Source organism: Monodelphis domestica, chromosome 7 (genome assembly GCF_027887165.1).
Source record: "Monodelphis domestica isolate mMonDom1 chromosome 7, mMonDom1.pri, whole genome shotgun sequence".
NCBI classification, from domain to species: domain Eukaryota; kingdom Metazoa; phylum Chordata; class Mammalia; order Didelphimorphia; family Didelphidae; genus Monodelphis; species Monodelphis domestica.
Genome location: NC_077233.1, coordinates 110,902,815 through 110,922,243, shown reverse-complemented (window position 1 = coordinate 110,922,243; position 19,429 = coordinate 110,902,815). Strand labels below are relative to the sequence as shown.

The 19,429-nt window shown below is 37.0% G+C and overlaps 1 protein-coding gene across 9 annotated transcripts in view; it reads right to left on the bottom strand.

Moving 5' to 3' along the window:
• The window catches only part of PLIN2 (perilipin 2), a 70,764-nt gene that overhangs the window by 4,240 nt on the left and 47,095 nt on the right, over positions 1-19,429 (bottom strand). For 5 of the 9 annotated variants that reach the window (XM_056805320.1, XM_056805321.1, XM_056805319.1 and 2 more), the window contains 4 exons: positions 17,237-17,522; positions 16,381-16,562; positions 10,592-10,726; positions 9,716-10,006 (listed from right to left, as the gene is read on the bottom strand). In XM_056805320.1, the coding sequence (XP_056661298.1) occupies positions 9,716-10,006; positions 10,592-10,726; positions 16,381-16,562; positions 17,237-17,522 (894 nt within the window). Of the gene's footprint in view, positions 1-9,043; positions 10,007-10,591; positions 10,727-16,380; positions 16,563-17,236; positions 17,523-19,429 lie in introns of those variants that run through there. The other 4 variants (XM_016424271.2, XM_056805322.1, XM_016424272.2 and 1 more) reach the window with 2 other exon arrangements.

Here is a 19,429-nt window from a genome sequence, read left to right as displayed (position 1 = left end):
TTGGGATCTCTCATACCAGTGGCATGTAATTCAAGTAGAAAAGGAGCTACTAAGTCCTACAAGTCACATATTGACTTAGAAAAAACACATTATATGTGTTCTGCTGTATTTTCACTTATCTTGTTAAATATTTCCCAATTTAACATAGTTTTAACACTTTAACATAGTTTTGGCTACCCTCAAGAGTGTTGCCATCTCTATTTGGCCATTAGCCAGATGTTTGACATCTCTGTCCCATACTCACTCTAATCAAATTGGCTAAGTTTACTTAACCCTCATGCTGACGCCCCAAAACCAAACTCCAATCCTGGTTCTAATCAGGTAAATAACTCACATTTATTTAGCACTGTTAAGCTGATAAACCTTTTTAAATACAATAATAGTAATAATAGGTAAGCTTTTTAGAGAGCTTTAAGGTCTGTGAAGTACTTCAAAAACACTTTGAGTCTCACTAGTGCACTGTTAGGATGAAGCAAAGGAGGTTTTTGGAATTCCACAATTGACGGACAGGACTGGAATAGTAGTTGGAAGAGCAAGGGCTTATGGGACAAAAACAGTGGGCTAAGAGCATTCTGAACAGCCCCTGAGGTTGTTCTGTCTCAGGACTGAAAGCTGAAAGGTCCAGTTTCTGAGTGACTGAGTGACTGAAGGGACCCCTAAAGCCACAAGTGAAGACCCTGCTTCCCTGACTTTACTCCTGTAGCTGTTTTCTCTCCAGAAACCCTTCTACTGTTTCCTCCACCACATATATCACCGACCCTGAGGGAGGTGCTGGCTAGGACTCTCTCTCTCTCTCTACCAGAGCCCAGCCCTCCTGATTTCTCCTTGCCACCCTGAACTGTTTCAAGACCTGTCCTATAAGATATACTAGCATTTAGATTATAAAAAGGGCACCCTACACTGTGAGCATAATATAGTGACCAGGAATCAGACTCTAAGCCAGTAAGACTTTGGTTCCAGTCCCACCTCAATACATATAAATGTGTTAACCTAGGCAAGTCACCTCTCAGGGTTCTAGGCAACTCTCTAAGACTATAAATTACAAAGAAGATTCCAAGTGACACTAGTAAAGAGAGTCTCTTGTAAAGCTAGAATCTGTCCGATCTTCAATAAAATACCAAAGCAGAGCTCTAAGCCAATAAATTATTCATTAGAGGGATCTGGCCCCCTCCAAGAAATAGGATCCCAGACTTTCCTCCCAGTCTGAGACCCACTACCTTTGCCAGAGTACAGCTTTTATCCCTTTCAGTATACACCTCCATCCTTAAAAGCCTGGACAGCCCAGGCAGTAGTGTATTATTTCTTTTCTTTTTTTTTTTAACCCTTACTTCCATCTTGGAATCAATTCTGTATATTGGTTCTAAGGCAAAAGAGTGAGTGATAAGGGCTAGGCAATTTGAGTTAATTGACTTGCCCAGGAACACAACTAGGAAATGTCAGAGGTCAGATTTGAATTTAGGACCACCCATCTCAATCCACTAAGCCACCTAGCTGCCCCAGTGTATTATTTCATTAATAGATTTGAAACTCTTGGTATGCCTCAAAGCTACATTGCTTCCAAACAATAAGGTGGGCATATAGCAACCAGCCCCTCTATACCCTATCCTTACAACACCCACTTTTAGCAACAGACCCTGAACTGATCTCCTAGAGGAAGTAGGATTCGATTTTGTAATGTAAGGGGCAATAGAAAACTGACAACATTCCAAGGTTTGTTTCCAGGATAGAAAGTTACCTTTGGAAAGATTGCCTATTTGATCTTTACCTAAAGGGTGAACAGTTCAAATGAAAGACAGAGGATGATCATAGCTACACTGTAGAGAGCAAGAACAAAAAAGGAGCCCATTGGGATGAAATGGGGAATCTCAAAACTAAGATTATTTTATCCAGTCACTAGCTGATATTTTGAAAAATTATTCTGAAATCTTTGTTCATCCTTCCTATGAATACAACAACACTAAAATGATCCAAAATAACTTTGGGAAATTTGCCCTATTTTGTTGCTTCTGGGTTAGAATCCACTGAATTTCCTTTAAAAAAAAATCTTAATCTGGTGGTCCTACTTCCCTTCCCAGTTTTTTAAGCTGTTAACTTGGACTTCAGAAAGTTATCTCCAAGAGCATCTTCTAAGATGTCTGCGTCTCAGAAACAGGTCTTCCTATAGATACATCAAGGCCTTTTAGAAACTACATCCTAGAGGGGCAAGGATTAGTTATGTGTATAAAACAAAAAGTAGAGGTGCTTATCATTTGAGGCAGTGAGGGAGTGAAGTGGATAGGGCTTGAAGTCAGGAAGACCTAATTTCAAATTCAAGCTTAGACTTTTTAACTTTATGAACCTGGTCACTTCATCTCTGCTTTAGTTTCCTTAACTGTAAGATGGAATAATAATAGTATCTGTGGATCATTGAGAAGATGTTTATAAAGTACTTAGCACAGTATTTGGCATGTATTACTGCTTGGTAAATGCTTGTTTTTCCTTCCCTCTCCCCTTTACTTCAGACCACCAAAAACAAAACAAAACATACATCAAAACAAAGTGGTTTTCCCTTAAATATCCAGAATAAGGGGAGAAAGGAAATATCCACTTGATTTGATTAATTACTCTCTCTAAACCCACCACTATAACAGGAGATAGATCTCCCCTCATTGAAAAGGAGTATGATCCACCAATCAAAAGCCTGAATTCAAACTAGAGCAAATTTGCTCAACTTCTCACCATTTCCCATGGGAAAGACTTCCTGACCTACTCTTTCCTTAGTCAGATTTTACTGTATTTACTTAAATGTGCAGGTTATGTCCCACTGAATAGAATAGAATCTCTTTGAGGGCAAGGACAGTTTTTCACATTGTCTTTGTATATTCCAGTGTCTAGCACAATGCTTTGTACAGGCACTTAATGTTTATCAAAGCCTCCTTAGTCTGTAGCTACATGTAAACAAGCAGTCTTTTTCTTAGCCAGTTAGCAAAGGCCTGAGGAAGAATTAGCTCCTGGAAGGGTAAATGATTCAAAGCTAATCTAAAACCTAATTTCATCCCTGTGCAATAAGATAGCATGCACAAGATTAGTTTAACTAAGATTGTGAAGTGAATAGAGTGAACTCTTAGCATCTCCAGATCTCCTTTACTTCACTTTTAATCCTTAATTGGATTGGAGTTAGGTAGATGTGAGTTTGAATCTCACTTCTGATACTTAATAGCTGTTTTCTGAGAATGATATCCAAAGTACCAACACCTTAAGTCATATGGTGCTTGAGTGTTTGCCAAGTCATGACATACAATCATATTTATATGGTGCTTGAGTGCTTGCCAAGTGCTTTAAAAATTATCTCATTTGACCCTCCCAACTCTGGGAGATAGGTGCTATTATCCTCATTTTATATATGAGGAAATAGAGGCAGAGAAGTTAAGTGAATTATATAGTGTCACATAGAAGTGTCTGAGGCTCCATTTGGACTCATCTTCCTTGACCATAGAAGGTCCAGCACTCTATCCACTTTGCCACCTACCTGCCTGGGGTAGGGAGATGGCCTCAAAACTAGGAAAACCTGGATTCAAATGTTGTCTCTGACACTATTCTTCTTCCAAAGTGATCCTGGGCAAGACACTTAAGATTTTAGTATTCTATAATGATAATAGCTAGCATTCAAATAGAGTTAAGGTTTGAAAAGTGCTTTACAAATTTTTTTCTCCCTATAATCCTAGAAATAAATATATTTTTATATTTTTTAGAATGAGGCTGAGAGACGTTAAGAGTCAATGTCACACAGCTAGGAAGTGTCTGAGACTGGATTTGAATCCAGTATTTCCTGACTTTAAATTAATTTTCTATCCATTGCACCATTTAGCTGCCACTCAAAAGACTTTAAAACTATTAGATTTTCAAGGCTGCTGGGTGGCACAATGGATAGAATGCCATGCCTCAAGTCAGAGACCTTGGTTTAAAACTAATCTCAGATATTTACTAGCTGTGTGACCCTGGTCAAGTTATTCAATTGTTTATCCCCATTTCCTCATCTGTAAAAAAGCATATTGATATAGATTCATGCCATTAAGTAATAATTATTTTGTTTGTGAAAGCCATCATGACTTCCTACATCTGTGTTTAGTGTTCATGTATCATGGTCATCTGCTCACAATTTAAAAATGAGAACATCAGTCCCAAGCCCCTCTTCTTTTTAAAACTTTATTCAAATAGTTTGGCACAATTATTGATAGGAATATAATGACAGGAAAAAGAGAGGTCTCTTCTCTTATGCTGTGACTGGGCCTTATCGTCAGATTGAGAAAATCTGGGCAGTTTACATAAATTATGGTACAATTAAAATCACTTTATTTGGTAGACACTCACCAAACATCTTTAAAAACATCAACTTTAATACCATCCAGAAGTTCCATTCATTCAGCAATTTAGAAATGTTCTGAAGTTAACATTCTAACAGGCCATAAGAAAGCAGTTCTTAGGATAAGGAAATCCACAGCAGCCTTATTGAGTTGTCTTTGTGAATTAAGATTTAGCTAGTGACATATGTCCTAAATACCAGATATCCAAAAGCCTTAACTTTTTAAGACTGTATTGAGACTTCTGATATACCCAGTAGGTTTTAGGCAGAAGTACCTCCCATGGTCTAGGGCACAGAATTTGGAAATCTTCATCATACCTCAAATGCTTTTTTTTTCATTTTAAGAGAAGTAAGCTTTTATCCTGGCTCACCAAAGGCATGAAGAAATAGTTGGCTTCTAAAATATGTGAAATAAAACCTAGCTCTTTCAAGTTTTATTTTAAAATGGTGACTCTTTGATTCCCTAGTAGCTAAAGCATTCGATTCATTTTAACAATATGAAGTATTTGCATTCGGTACTTATCTTTATTGGGGGATTTGAACAACTTAATGAGGTCCTGACCTTGGAAAAAATCTTCCCTAAGAAAGCAGATATTTGAATTTAATCATTATGCATTCACCTACATGTTCCAAGTTCTTTAAATTAGAGCAGAGTTTGCTATATTAACCTCTGTATTTAAAAAGAAAAACCAAAAAAACTTGTACTAATTTATGAAAAGAATCCCAAGTAGTCAAGAAAGCCTGGATTCTAGTTCTAATATACTTTGGGGACAAGTACACAACCAAACTTAATTTCTGATTCTTCTTGCCCTGTTCAAAGCCTTGTCTGCTGCTTATATAAAGCATGTTCTGCAGTTATAAGAAAACAAAAACAAAAATTAGCTAAGATGTTTCAAACAATAAAGTGATGAGTAACAACCATGAAGATGTATTGTATAGTAGGCATTATCTTTGAGATAAATTGTGCCATTAGGCAATTTTCTTTAGAAAAGTTACAATGAAGTCATCTAGAAGTGTTGAACCTAAAGTAAAAAAATCCATAAAATCCTAGAAGTAGGTTGCCTCTGGCTACGAGCACCTTCAGTGACAAGGAACTCAACAACTCATGAGACAGCTGTCACAATAAGTTCCTGGAAAAAAAAGTTAAAAATGTCTTTTCCTGTTTTCTGCCCACAGGCTCTCAATTCTAGCCTCTGTATAATTGTGGTTCAGTAGTGTCCAATTCTTCCTGAATCCTTTTGGGGTTTTCTTGGCAAAGATATTGGAATGGTTTGCCATTTCCTTCTCCAACTCATTTTACAGATGAAGAAACATGGTTAAGTGACTTGCCAAGTGTCTGAGGCCATATTTGAACTCAAGATGAGTTCAGGCTCCTTGTTCTATCAACTTCACCAACCTAGATGACCAAGCCTCTATAGATACAAAACCAATCCTGCTTCCACAAGACAAATCCTTTAAGTAACTGAGTAATAGCCCAAGGCAGCTATCCCAAAGTTCATTCAGCCACTACTCATGACATAGTTTTAAGTGCTCTACCATCTTGAGTATGCTCCAGTTCAGAGGTTAACCTGAGGTTTAAGAACTTGAAAGAGGAAAAAAAAATTACATCTTTTTCAATATAGTTTCCTGCTATTCACATTTAGAGGAAGAACTGTGGGAGCAGAAACACAGAAGAAAAACAACTGCTTGATCGCAATGGGTCGATGGGAATATGATTGGGGATGTAGATGCTAAACGATCACCTTGGTGCAGTATCAATAATATGGAAATAGGTCTTGATCAATGACACATGAAAAACCCAGTGGAATTGTGTGTCAGCTATTGGGGGTTGGGGTGGTCAAGGGGAAAGAACATGAATCATATAACCATGGAAAAATATTCTAAATTAATTTAAAATTTTTTTTCAATCAAAAATTATATAAATGGTTTCTTTTGTATACATTACTAAAACGTCTGACAAGGGACAGGGTTTCTGACTACCAAAGGTATATGAAACAAAAAGGTTAAGAACCCCTTCTCCAATGTGTCTTCATCTCTAATGGGCTAGCTAGTAAGGGAAAAAAATTAGACCTGCATGTTTTCTTTAAAAGAGGAGGAATTAAATGTTTTCCTTTGTCTCAAGTACCATAATCATCAAAGCCAAATTCTGAGCTTGTAGAAAGTCTATCTATAGAGGCATAGAACATCCACTTCATTTGCTTTCATTAGCTATACTGCTCCACCTCCAGCCTCCTTTTTTTCCCCTGGGATTATCCCTCTGAGCTTGGAATGTGTTCTTACTTCTGCTGTGTGAAGGATGGGAAAGACACTCCTTTTCCTTCAAGGTTTGGCTCCAGGGACACTGCCTACAAAAGGCCTTTCCCAATTCCACCAGTTAGTGCCACTAATCACCATCATAGGTATGTTACTTTGCTCTTTACGTTGAAAACCTGGTTTTATGAGACTCCAGATTGACCCTTGTCAACTTGTTTTCAAGAAACCTCTTTGTTGGCCCTTGTTCTAGACAGAACTATAAACCCTCAAGCCCCTCTCCTTTAGATAGGATTAACAGATATAATCAAGTCTTTAAGTACCATTTTTGCTTTCTTTGCTTCTCCTTTTGAATATAGGCTACTCCCAGAAACCTAAGCATTTGGCTTTTGCATCTAGGTCTCTTCCAGTCAGCTTTGATGGTGGCTAGTGCAGGACCCATTTAGTGACAGGGATAGACCCTCCCCTTCTCCAAAATCTATAAGCACACTGCATTGTGTGGTTCAGCAGAAGTCCCAGGACTGAGGTTCTATACAGGTTCCCAGATCAATCTTTCTACCGCCATTAAAGACCACGTAGGTAATTCTGTATTTCTTCAGGTTGACATCTGTCTCTCTCTGTAGAATGTAAGGTGTTTAAAGGTAGGGGACAATCCTTCCCCAATAGGCAGGCACAGCAATTCATGTTCTATTTTGCTCCCAAAGGTCTGTCTTAGAATTTTGCTTTAACTCTTATGCTAGCTAAAATGACCTTGGATATAACAAACCTATGAAGAATAACCTTTTAGTCCCTGTTTATTATAGGGGCAAAGAGGCTCAGCAGAAGTCACTTGCTGTCAGGATCAGAGCCCAGCTATCTGGAGATAAGATTTGTACCCAGATGTCCCCAACTTCAACCAAGCTCAGCACTACTCTGAGAGGCAACATGAATATATCATCATGGTGTCAAGACTAAAGTTCACAGAACCATACTTAAGGGATCCCTGAGTCATATATTGACTTAGAAAACCACATATTAACATTATCTATGTTCAAATGTATTTTTATTTTCTTCTTTAATCTCTGGTTGCAATCTGGGTCTCACATTCAATACATCTAATGGGGTGGATGCAATGTTAGCCTTAAGAGCCAGTGATACCTGGGTTAAAATCCTACTTTTCATTTACCAGCTGTGAGCCCCTGGGGAACTGACTTGTCTTTTGAGTCTCAGTTTCCTTTATTTTCTTAGGAAATAAAAGGGTTAGGAATGGGGGAGAATGATGACCTTTAAGGTTCCTGTTCTGGTTAGCTCTAAGTCCATGATTGTTTATGATTGCATGACTATCCATGAGAGGGCTCTGCCTTGTATGTAGCTATGGATTAAATCAACTTTATAAAATAAGCAAAACAAATAGGTGATATAGTCTTCCATTTAGTGACTAGTTAACATCAAATTAATGTGTTAAATTATCCCTGTTCAAAGTGCTGCCAAGGGCTCAAATTGGTGGTAGTTATTACATGAAGAATTATATTTGTTCTAGTTCTGTGATTCTAGGGCCCTAGAGAAGAAATCATATAAAGGTATTAAGTTTGACAAATGACAAATTTAGGTTTTGTGTAAAATCCAACTTTCCAACTCAGAAATCTCTTCCTGTGCTTTGTCTGAGATTTTTACCAAGAAAAGGGAGGAGGGGGACTATTATTTACACTTTGAGGTTCTGAATGTCAAAACATTTGCCCTGTTCATCAGCCATAAAATAACCATCAGAGCTTTCCCAGTTTTGACACATTTGGCAGCTGAACCAAGAAAAAACAAATATTGGATGATTACTGGGAATAGGAGACAAAGGAAACCCTGCTTTGTACTAGTGTTCACTATTAATGCTGTTGTTTTTGTCTCTATGAGGATAACGAATTGGTAATAATGAATAATTATCAAATATGAATAGGAAATTGAAAATAGAGAATGATGAAGTAGAAATGCTTTAGGGGACTTTCATTTTGGTAATGAAGGCTTAAGTGACTAACTCCCACCTTGAATGAGATTAAGCACTAGAGAACTAATTATTAATTTCCTGAATTCCTCTGAGTACTAAGTGCCCTTCCCTTTCTTTTTAGGATCAAAACTCTTGCACAGTCCAATGAGATGTCAGTTTTGCCATTCTCTGCCCAAAGTCTCAGTAAGAATAATTCATCAACCACAAAGAGTCCATCCTAATACTGAGCAGTTCTCTATGTAGAAGTCAAAGTAGAAATAGCAATCTCTAGCTACATTTGAAATCATAAGCTACATCTGAAATGTTTCCAACCTTTAAAAGCATTTAAGTAGTTTTTTAATATGCAGCTTTCCCATAGTTTAGCCAGCCCACTTGATGTTTTAACAGGTTTATGCACAAAAACAAAATTTGATAAGCTTTATTAGAGGGCCAGAACCAGAAGCACCTAGAACAAACAGCATGAATCTGAGGATATATATACTAGAAACTTTTTTTATTATTAATTTTCAATAATATATAGAACAAAAAAATGTTAAGATCAAAATAAAATTGTCAAGGATGTCACATAACTGGAAAAAGGGAAGGAAGAAATAGTAAGAAACCCCACCCTAAAAAGGGCCCCAGCAAATATACTAGTAATGGCAATAGCTTTTTTGAAGGTTTATTTAATTCGGTTGCTTAGCCAGAGCAGACAGCAGGACTACTTCTTTTTGGCCCCAGCAAACTCTCAAGTTTAGTAAGTTGTAGCCAAGTTCTGATATCCAAGCCTCCCATTTTTACATATCAAAGACAGAACTTGACAGCCAGCCAGATGAGCAATGGAAATTCCCTACTGTGAGCTGCCTAAACCCTTTAAAATTAAAATCCATTCTCTCATCCTTCAGCAAGTTTAAGGCTGAGATTCCTTTGGAATTGAGAAAGGATAGTGTTCATTAACTCTACACCTTCCCAATTTTGAATTATTTGCAGCATGATACTTTTAACTTAGAAGAGTCTTGGTGTCTAGCTGGCTGAAGACTATAATGCCACGTAAAAGGTTAAGCTGTGCTACGTTCAAGCTGTTTGTCCTCATAGCTGGATATCTCTCGCCTTTCATTTTGGTGCCCAGCAATCCGAGATTCAGCCAGCTGAGGATAAAAAGGACCTACCAGCCAGTTGAGAGGAGTGTTGTTAATAAGATAATCCATCACATCATCTAAAGACTCCTTCATTTTTTGCAGCTGCCCCTTGCTGGAACTGAGGAGACCATCTGACACTTCCTTAAAGGAAGCAGCATTTCGAAATACTGAGTAGACTTCACCAGCCATTGACCCAACATGGTGAGTTTGGTCTTGAATATTCTGGGGTAGCCCCTGGACACTGGACATAAGAGTAAGGCAGGTAGTCTGGAGTTGTTGTGTCAGGTTTCGAGCTATAGCGAGAGTCCGGGATTCAATATCCTTTGGGTACAGGGAGAAGAAGAGAGAGAAAAAGAAATATAAGTAAAATTAATCTGCTATGAACTCCCTTGTTTTTTGGAGTAATGGGAATGACAGAATATATATTATAAGGAAAACATATGAATACATATTATAAGAAAAAAACCTGGAGTTCCTTTTTAACAATGGGAGGAAAAATCCATGGACTGGAATGGAAATATGTAGGAAATTAGCTGTTGGGTCTATGGAATTATTTTCTTAAAAGTACAAAAGATCAAAAGTGAGAGAAAAATTCCAAAGTATCAGTTGGTATTACTCAACAACATTGCATGAACCTTTTAGTATTAGAGTACACAAGGGGGCAGCTAGGTGGCTCAGTGGGTTGAGAGGCAAGCCCGGAGATGTGAGGTCCTCGGTTCAAATTTGGTCTCAAACACTATGTAATCTTGGGCAAGTCACTTAACCCCCATTGCCTGGCCCTTACAGCTCTTCTGCCCTGGAACCAATAAACAGTATTGATGCTAAGACGGAAGGTAAGGGTTAAATTAAAAAAAAAAAAGTACACAAAACTCCAGAGGCGGCTTTAGAAGTTAAATTGCCATTTACCTCAGTACAGTGAGATTCATCACTGTCATCATGGCCTATACTCCTTTTCCATTCTAGCCATGAGACATACAGCTTATCCTGGGCATCCTGCAGTTTTTGGTTGGCACTATTAACATTCTTCCTGGCAAACTCGATCTATATTGTATAAGAATGTAAACAGACATATTAGAACAGAAACAGGCCTAATGTGAAATCAGGAATCCAAAAACCAAGAGGTCATGCATTATGCCCATGAACTTCATTCATTTGTGGGTAAGAAATATCATTTTAAGATTAGGACAGCATCAGAACTCTTAAAGTGACAAAGGTCAATGCCCCCCGCCCCCCATGACCAGAGACCCTGAAGCTTTTTTTCTTTAGAATATTTTTCCATGGTTACATGATTCCCTCAACCTTTACCTCCCCCACCTGCCAAGGCTGACAAGTAATTCCACTGGGTTATACATGTATCATTGTTCAAAACCTATTTCCAGGTTGTGCGGTAGAGTTAGTGATCCTTCAACACCAAAACCCCAATCGTATCCCTATGAAACTATGTGATCAATCATATATTTTTCATCTGCTCCCACTGTTCTTTCTCTGGATGTGGATAGCCTTCTTTCTCCCAAGTTCCTCTGGATTGTCCTGGGTCATTGCGTTGCTACTAATAGAGACATCTGTTACATTCAATTGTACCACAGTGTATCGGTCTCTGTGTACAATGTTCTCCTGGCTCTGCTCCTCTCGCTCTGCATCACTTCCTGGAGGTTGTTCCAGTCTCCATGGAATTCCTCCACTTGATTATTCCTTTTAGCACAATAGTATTCCATCACCAACAGATACCACAATTTGTTCAGCCATTCAGCAATTGAAGGGCATCCCCTCATTTTTCAATTTTTTGCCACCACAAAGAGCGCAGCTATGAATATTCTTGCACAAGACCTTTTTCTTATTATCTCTTATAAACCCAGCAGTGCTATGGCTGGATCAAAGGGTAGACAGTCTTTTAAAGCCCTTTGCACATAACTCCAAATTGCCCTCCAGAATGGTTGGACCAATTCATAACTCTGTCAGCAGTGTTAAGTGTCCCAATTTTGCCACATTTCCTCCAACATTTATCACTTTCCTTTACTGCCATAGTAGCCAATCTGCTAGGTGTGAGGTGGTACCCGCATTGTTTTAATTTGCATTTCTATAATCAGGAGGGATTTAGAACACGTTTTCACGTGCTTATCGATAGTTTTGATTTCATCATGTGAAAACTGCCTATATTCATGTCCTTTGACCATTTGTCAATTGGGGAATGGCTTGATTTTTTTTTGGCAAATTTGACTTTGTTCCTTATATATTTAGGAAACTAAATCTTTGTCAGAGTTTTATTATAAAAAATGTTCTCCCAGTTTGCTGCTTTCCTTCTCATTTTGGTTGCATTGGTTTTGTCTGTACAAAAACTTTTTAATTTGATATAATCAAAGTCATACATTTTGTAATGTTCTCTATCTCTTGCTTGGTCTTAAATTCCTTCCTTTCCCACAGATCTGGCAGGTATACTATTCTATGTGCACCTAATTTATGACTTCACTCTTTTATACTTAAGTCATATACTCATTTTGAATTTATCTTGGTATAGAATATAAGATGGTGATCTAAATTTAATTTTTCCCATACTGTTTTCCAATCTACCCAGTAGTTTTTGTCAAATAGTGAGTTCTTGTACCAAAAGCTGGGATCTTTGGGTTTAATGAACACGTCTATGAACTTTAAAAATAAAATTTATACCCAAGACTTATATAGTATATAGATAGCTTCCTCCTATCTGTGTCTTTTGCTGTATTCAAAAATAGTTTACCAATATATAATTCAGTGGTGGGGTTAATAATCATATTAATTTTACTACAACTATTTATACAAATAAATAAGAGGCACAAAAAAGGGATGAAAACATAGAAATTAAAAAGCTGGACATTGAAGTAAGCTTTAAAGGGTTACACATTTATCTAAAATAGTTTTCATATGAACATGGTTAATATTCTTCAGACTATATTCCCCAATTGACAAATGGTCAAAAGATATGAACAAGCAGCTTTCAGATGAAATCAAAGCTATCAATAATCATATGAAAAAATGTTCTAAATCACTCTTAGAGAAATTCAAATGAAAACAACTCTGACCTACCACCTCACACTTATCAAATTGGCCAATATGAGAGTAAAGTGATAAATGTTTGAGGGGATGTGGCAAAATTGGGACATTAATGCATTGTTGGTGGAGCTGTGAACTGATCCAAATCATTCTGGAGGACAATTTGGAATTATGCTCCAAGGGCTATAAAACTGTGCATACTCTTTGACCTAATAATACCACTACTAGTTCTGTATCCCAAAGAGAACCAAAAAAAGGGAAAAGAACCAAAGAACCTACCATTATAAAAATATTCATAGTAGTTGGTGGTTTTTTGTTTGTTTGTTTGTTTTGGTGGTGGCAAAGAATTGGAAATTGGGAGGCTGTCCATCAATTCAGAATGGTTACACAAATTGTAGGATATGACTATGATGGATTACTATTATGCTATAAGAAATGATAAACAGTAGGATTTCAGAATGAGCTGGAAAGATCTACATGAATTGATACAGAGTGAAATAAGCAAAACAAGGAGAACATTGTACACATTAATAGCAATATTATGGAATGATCAACTGTGAAAGAGTTGGCTACTCTCAGCAATACAGTGATCCAGGACAATTCTGAGGGACTTATGACAAAGAATGCTTTTCACTTTAATTTATTTGGGAGATTTGGTTTTATGAATATTCTCTTACAAAAATAAACAATATGAAAATGTTTTACACTATTTAACACACATATAATCCAGATAAAATTGCTTACCAGCTCTGGGGAATGGGGAGGGAAGGGAGATAACTTGGATCATATAACTTCAGACAACTTATGTGGAAATTTGTCATTATATATAATTGGTAAAATAAAATCTTTACCAAAAAAATAGATTCTTCTGAATTCATAATGTTCTCTATTCCAGTTAATTTAAGCTTGTTGTGGTAACAATTTATATATTTTAGGGAGAATACCATCTAAGCCATTCCTTACCAATATATTTGTTTAACATTAACTCAAACAAAAAATGTATGTTTATCTAGTCCATATCAAAGAACTTTTCATAAAGTGGATTATAGCTATCTGTTCCATTTGGTGTGGATCAAGGGCAAGTTGTCACCTCAAGAGGTATAAAAAATATCAATTACACCAAAAAATCTGATTAGTTAAAATAATACCAAGAGACATTCCCTGATAGCTAAAGTGGTCAAAAGATATTGGAAATTTTTAAAGGATAGTTAAAATATTAACCATTTGCAGATGCCACACATTAGTAACAGTAAGAACAAATGCAAATTTAGATGACTAGATTTTTGCTTTATACCATATAAATTCACAAAGAAGAGAAAACTGGGAAAATACAATACTGGAGGAGCTACGGGAGGACAAAAACACTGAGGTAGTGTGAATAAATCTATGAAATGACCCAATTATTCTGGAATTAATTATATAAGAAAATAGATTATTCCTTTTTGATCCAGTGATCTTGTTACTTGGCATAACCCCAAAAAACTGAAAACCAAAACAAAGATCCAATATATAACAAAATCTTATCACCCAGTGGTAGCAAAGAATCAAAAACAAAGTAGATGCCCATTAATGGGGAAGTGACTGAATTTAACGAACTATTGTGTAATAAGATATTACCACCAATGAGGAATTCAAAGATATGTAAGTTTGTATAAATTGTTAGTGATATAAATAGGACCAAGAACAACTATGTAATGCCCTGTAACAATATAAATTAAATGTTCACTTAAATGAAGTTAAACTCTTGAGTAACTAGGGAAAAAAATGAATTAAGGTCCCAGAAGAGATAATGAAACATAAATGCTTTCTCAATTCCATCAGAGAAGTAGGATGCTCAAAGGACAAAATGTCTGCCTCATCATCAGATGTGATCATTACTGTGCATATTTTTGCTCAAGAGGTTTACTTTGTAGATAGCATTTGATGGGGAGAAGATAGCAGTAAAGTAGGAAAAGGTACCAATAAAGTTTTGAAAAAAAAAAAAAAAAGCAACAGGGGCAGCTGGGTAGCTTAGTGGATTGAGAGCCAAGCCTAGAGATGGGTGGTTCAAGGCTCAAATCTGGCCTCAAGACACTTCCTAGCTGTGTGACCTTGGGCAAGTCACTTGACCTCCATTGCCTAGCCCTTACCACTTAAGCCTTGGAGCCAATAGAAGGTAAGGGTAAAAAAAAAAAGCAACAGTTTTAGAAGTTTTTTTCCCCTGCATGTATAGCCCCAAGCATTTTCCCTAGACAAAATTACTTTAATTATCATTCTTTTAAAAATGCAAATAAATTGAGTACTTTGGAAGAATGGCAACTTCCCACCTCCCTTTCGGCACATTTAAAACAAAAACAAAAAAAACACTTTGGATAAATTTTGCCAGGAGTCCATCTTGAAGGACTTTTAAGTAAGGGGTTAGAAAAGGAAATCTTTTCTGTCATCCAGACTACATGGTCCCTAATTGTCAGAGATTCAAGGGAAATTAGGCCTGTTAATGGTTTAACTGAATTATGGATTAAATAATAGGCTATTGTGACTTATTCTGGGAATAGAAGCAGAGTTTATAGCTTACTAAGAAATAAATGAAAATGACTTGTATCAAATAGCTTACCATCTTAGAGAGGAGAAAGGAAAAAAAATTAGGGACTCAAAAATTAAAAAAAAAAATGTTCAAGCTAATTTATCATAAAAAAAAATGAACTCAATTGCCCAAAGCTCACTTATATTAATTTTGAAATTTAACCTGGAGTTTTCTTGTCTAATAGAACATAAAATAACTAGGTAGTGGTATATATCCATCTCCAATTTTTCCAGACAGTCTGATTTAAGTGCAACCAGGCCTTCCCAATAATCAACAAGTTTTTCCGTAGAACCTATGTTGAGTTAGCCCAAAAAGCCTTTCAGTAAGAAACACAAAAAAAGCACAATTCCTGCCTTTAAGAAGTTTACATAATAAAGTTAATATGAAGGAAAAGGGAAAGGAATTAAATATTAGAAAAAGCATCAGGTAGGTACCAGTATTCAAGCTGGGTTTTTTGAGAGGTAGAGATTCTAAGAGTAATAAAGAAATGGCTAGCCATGTACGTAGGCAATTTCTAAGGGGATGCACACTCAATTTGAAAACATTTTGCAAACATTATTTCCCTAAGCATGACTCAGTTTCCCTGATTGAATTAGAGACACAGAGTTTACCTATTTGAAAATAATTCAGATCAAACTAAACAAGTTCAAGATCTGAAGGAATTCAGTATTCAGTACAGCAACAAGAAATAGTCACACAGATTAACATTCTATTACAGGTACCAGTATTCAAGCTGGGTTTTTTGAGAGGTAGAGATTCTAAGGTAATAAAGAAAGGCAGCTAGCTAGGTGGCACAATGGATAAAGTCCTATGGATATACAATGGACAGAGGAGTTGGGGGAGGTAGACCACCCATGCAGAGGGAAGTGAATGAGGAACAATCAATTTGCTAAACTCAGCTGACCACAGTGCATAAATGGGAGTGAACTAGGTAATAAAAGCTATGGTAAGTTGAAGCAAGTGCTTTAAATACCAGAAAAATTTTGTATTTGATCCTAGAGGCAACAGGATAAAAATGAAGTTATCCTTGTACTTCCATCCTACCTCACCCAACCAACTCATTGTATTCATCACTGCTAAGAAACTTATTAAAGGAGGTTTTTACCAGATTCATAGTTGAATGCAGCTGAGAAATGGTCTCTTGGCCTTTCTGTCTGGCTTCATTAACCCTGCTTAGGGCCTGCTGGTAGGCTCGTGAGCGGAGTTTGGTAGACAAAGATCCCAAACGAACATAGTAACTTGGTTTCTGAACCACATCAAACCCTTCAACTTTCTTTGCTTCTTTTTCTGAAATTAAGACATGGGGGTAAGGAGGTTGAATTAGTTTCACTGTCACTTTGCAGGAACTGTGTATACTCTTAACATCACAGGACTGAGATGTAGTCAAATGCCTTCATTTTAGGAACAAAAAAAAAAACAAACAGAAATGACATCACATTTATTAAACTCAGGCCTTGAAATTGAACCCAAGTCTTCTGACTCTATAATACAATAATAATAGCTAGCATTTATACTGTGTGCCATGCTCTGTATGCTAAATGCTTTATAAATATTATCTCATTTGATTCTGACAACAGTCTTTCAAGAGAGGTGTTGTTATCATCCCCTTTTACAGTTGAGGAAACTGAGGCAAAATAGAGTACTTTGTCCAAGGTCACACAATATGACCAAGTCACATAATTGGGAAATGTCTGAGGTCAAATTTGGACTCTGGGTCAAGTCTTCCTGACTCCAGTGCTCTATTTACTGTGCCATCAAGTTGTCTTGCTACACCAATAATCCATTTAGATTATTTTCTAACTCATAGAAATCATAGTCCATTCCTATTCTACCCTCATTCCCCACCTCAAAAAAAAAAATCAGCTCTATCTTTATTTGTACAATTAGGAGTTTTTAAATCATCTGAAACTTTTAAAAGAAGTTTCTCTACATATGAGAGTAAATATGAGAGTTGCTTTTACCTAGTTCTTCTTCAGTGAGTGGAAGATACTGATCCACGAGCAGCTCTGACTTGCTAAGTGCATTTTCAACTCCGCTGCTCACCATCTGTACCATCCGACTTCCCAAGACAGTGTTGATGCTTCCATTCACTACAGACTTGGTCATCTCCACACTGCCGTTAACTGCGCCTTTTGTTTTGTCCACAACCCCGTTAATAGTGTTTGCCACAGAATCCTTGGCACTGGTCATGGTTGTTGTCACAGCATCTTTTGCACCAAATACTGCACCCTTAGCATTGGCAACAACCTAGGAAAAAAGGAGAGTTATTTGACTTCATGTTGAAGATGATTCTTCTTCAAGTATGAGAAGGGCTGGTAGACTGGAGAGCATGATGAGAGACATGATAGTGAACTGTCACCAGACAAATTTCAGGGAGATTCATGGAGACTGCAAAGTGAGATCTAACACAGGACAATCCCTGTGGGTGACAGACCTATATACCGAGACTACAAAACAATTTACTAGCTCTTTAGCCTCAATTCTTACATGAGGGTCCATCAGTTTTTTAAAAAATATTTTCTGATGTCTTATTCTTATCTGACTTTATATGCATAATGGTATTGTATTTCTTGCCTTTTCAATAAGCAGGGGAGGAATGAGTCAACAAATTTGTGCTGGGAGCCATCAAACCCACGATGTTTGACTTGGTCACAGGTGGAAACCAGGGATTGCAAAGTGGCCCCCAGGAAGAATGGAAACATCCACTCAGATTCCCTCTGTGACTTCTCTCACTAACATCCCTTATTATTGAAATTGCTATGATTATTATTTTCTCCCTAGCCCCAGAAAAATAGATGAGAACACAATGCTTGCAGGGTTAATACAGATGTCCCACTTTATCCCCTCAGAATATTACCAAGAGATCCTACTTACAAAATTAAACCCAAGAAATTCCTATGTACTCACTTTCTCAGGTACAAAACTGTGCTTGGATTCCCCCACCCCCATGTATAGGCCATAGACAACAGGTATATTAATTGCCTTTCAGGCAAAGACTGTATACATTATACTTCACTGATTTGTTTTGCTAACTGAAGCCTAGGCAATCTGTCTTGGAAACCTTAGTGAAACATTCAAAAATGAAAGCCTGATATTGGAAAATTACTTAAATCTGGGTTATGTTTATTAACGTAGACTTGGCAACAGTGTTGTGTTTATCGTATCCTCAGAACTCTGATTAATTGTGTATTTGATTAGTGTAACGAATAATCACTCTTGGCTTAACCACATGCCTGAGCCTCACAGGTTAATGGGGAACTGACCCCTAGCCATGCTGCCTGTGACGAGAACACATGCATCTTCTAAGCTTCGCGTTTGTTATTAGAATCTATAGAAACATAGTATGTAGGATAATCATAGATTGTTATGTTGATGCTGCCCCATCACCAGTCAAGGATCCCTGACCCTGTGGAGGGCAGCCTCACCCATACCAGATTTGGAACTAAAAATAAACATCTGAGAAAAAAATTTTGGTAATATGTGGCTTCTTTTGTAATCCTTTGTATTTTATTTTATATATCAAAACCCATTCAGAGAAAGTATCTGTAAGCTTTGAGAATTGCCTAAAAGAGGCAGCTAAATGGTACAATGGATAATGTGAGCCCTGAATCAGGAATATCCAACTTCAAATCCAGCCACAGACTCATAATAGCTATATGACCCTGGGCAAAGTCATTTAACATATCTGTCTCAGCTTCCTCAACTAGAGAATGAGGTTAATATTAGCACCTACCCTACCAAAAGTTTTTTTGAAGAACAAGTGAGATATTTGTAAAGCACTTAGCACAATGTCTTACACATAAATAGGCACTTAATAAATTTTCCCTTTTGCTTCCTCATGAATGATACACACACAAAAAGAAGCTTCCTACTTCCCTTAAGCCCATGTACTAGCCCACACACTACTTTATTTATAATCATAGTTCCAAAGGATGGACTCTCATTCTCCCTTGCCTAAGGAAGGATTAATTTAAGAAATTTAATTTCTTAATTCAATTTAAGAAAATCCTTTTACCCTCCATGTTAGTAGCTAAAAATTCAACAAAAAAGGAAACAGTTACAAGTATTGACTGGTAGCACTACTTGACAGGATACTAAAAACAGATCTTGCAATGCAAAGGAAGATTTTTGAACTTAAGAGAAGAAATATGGTT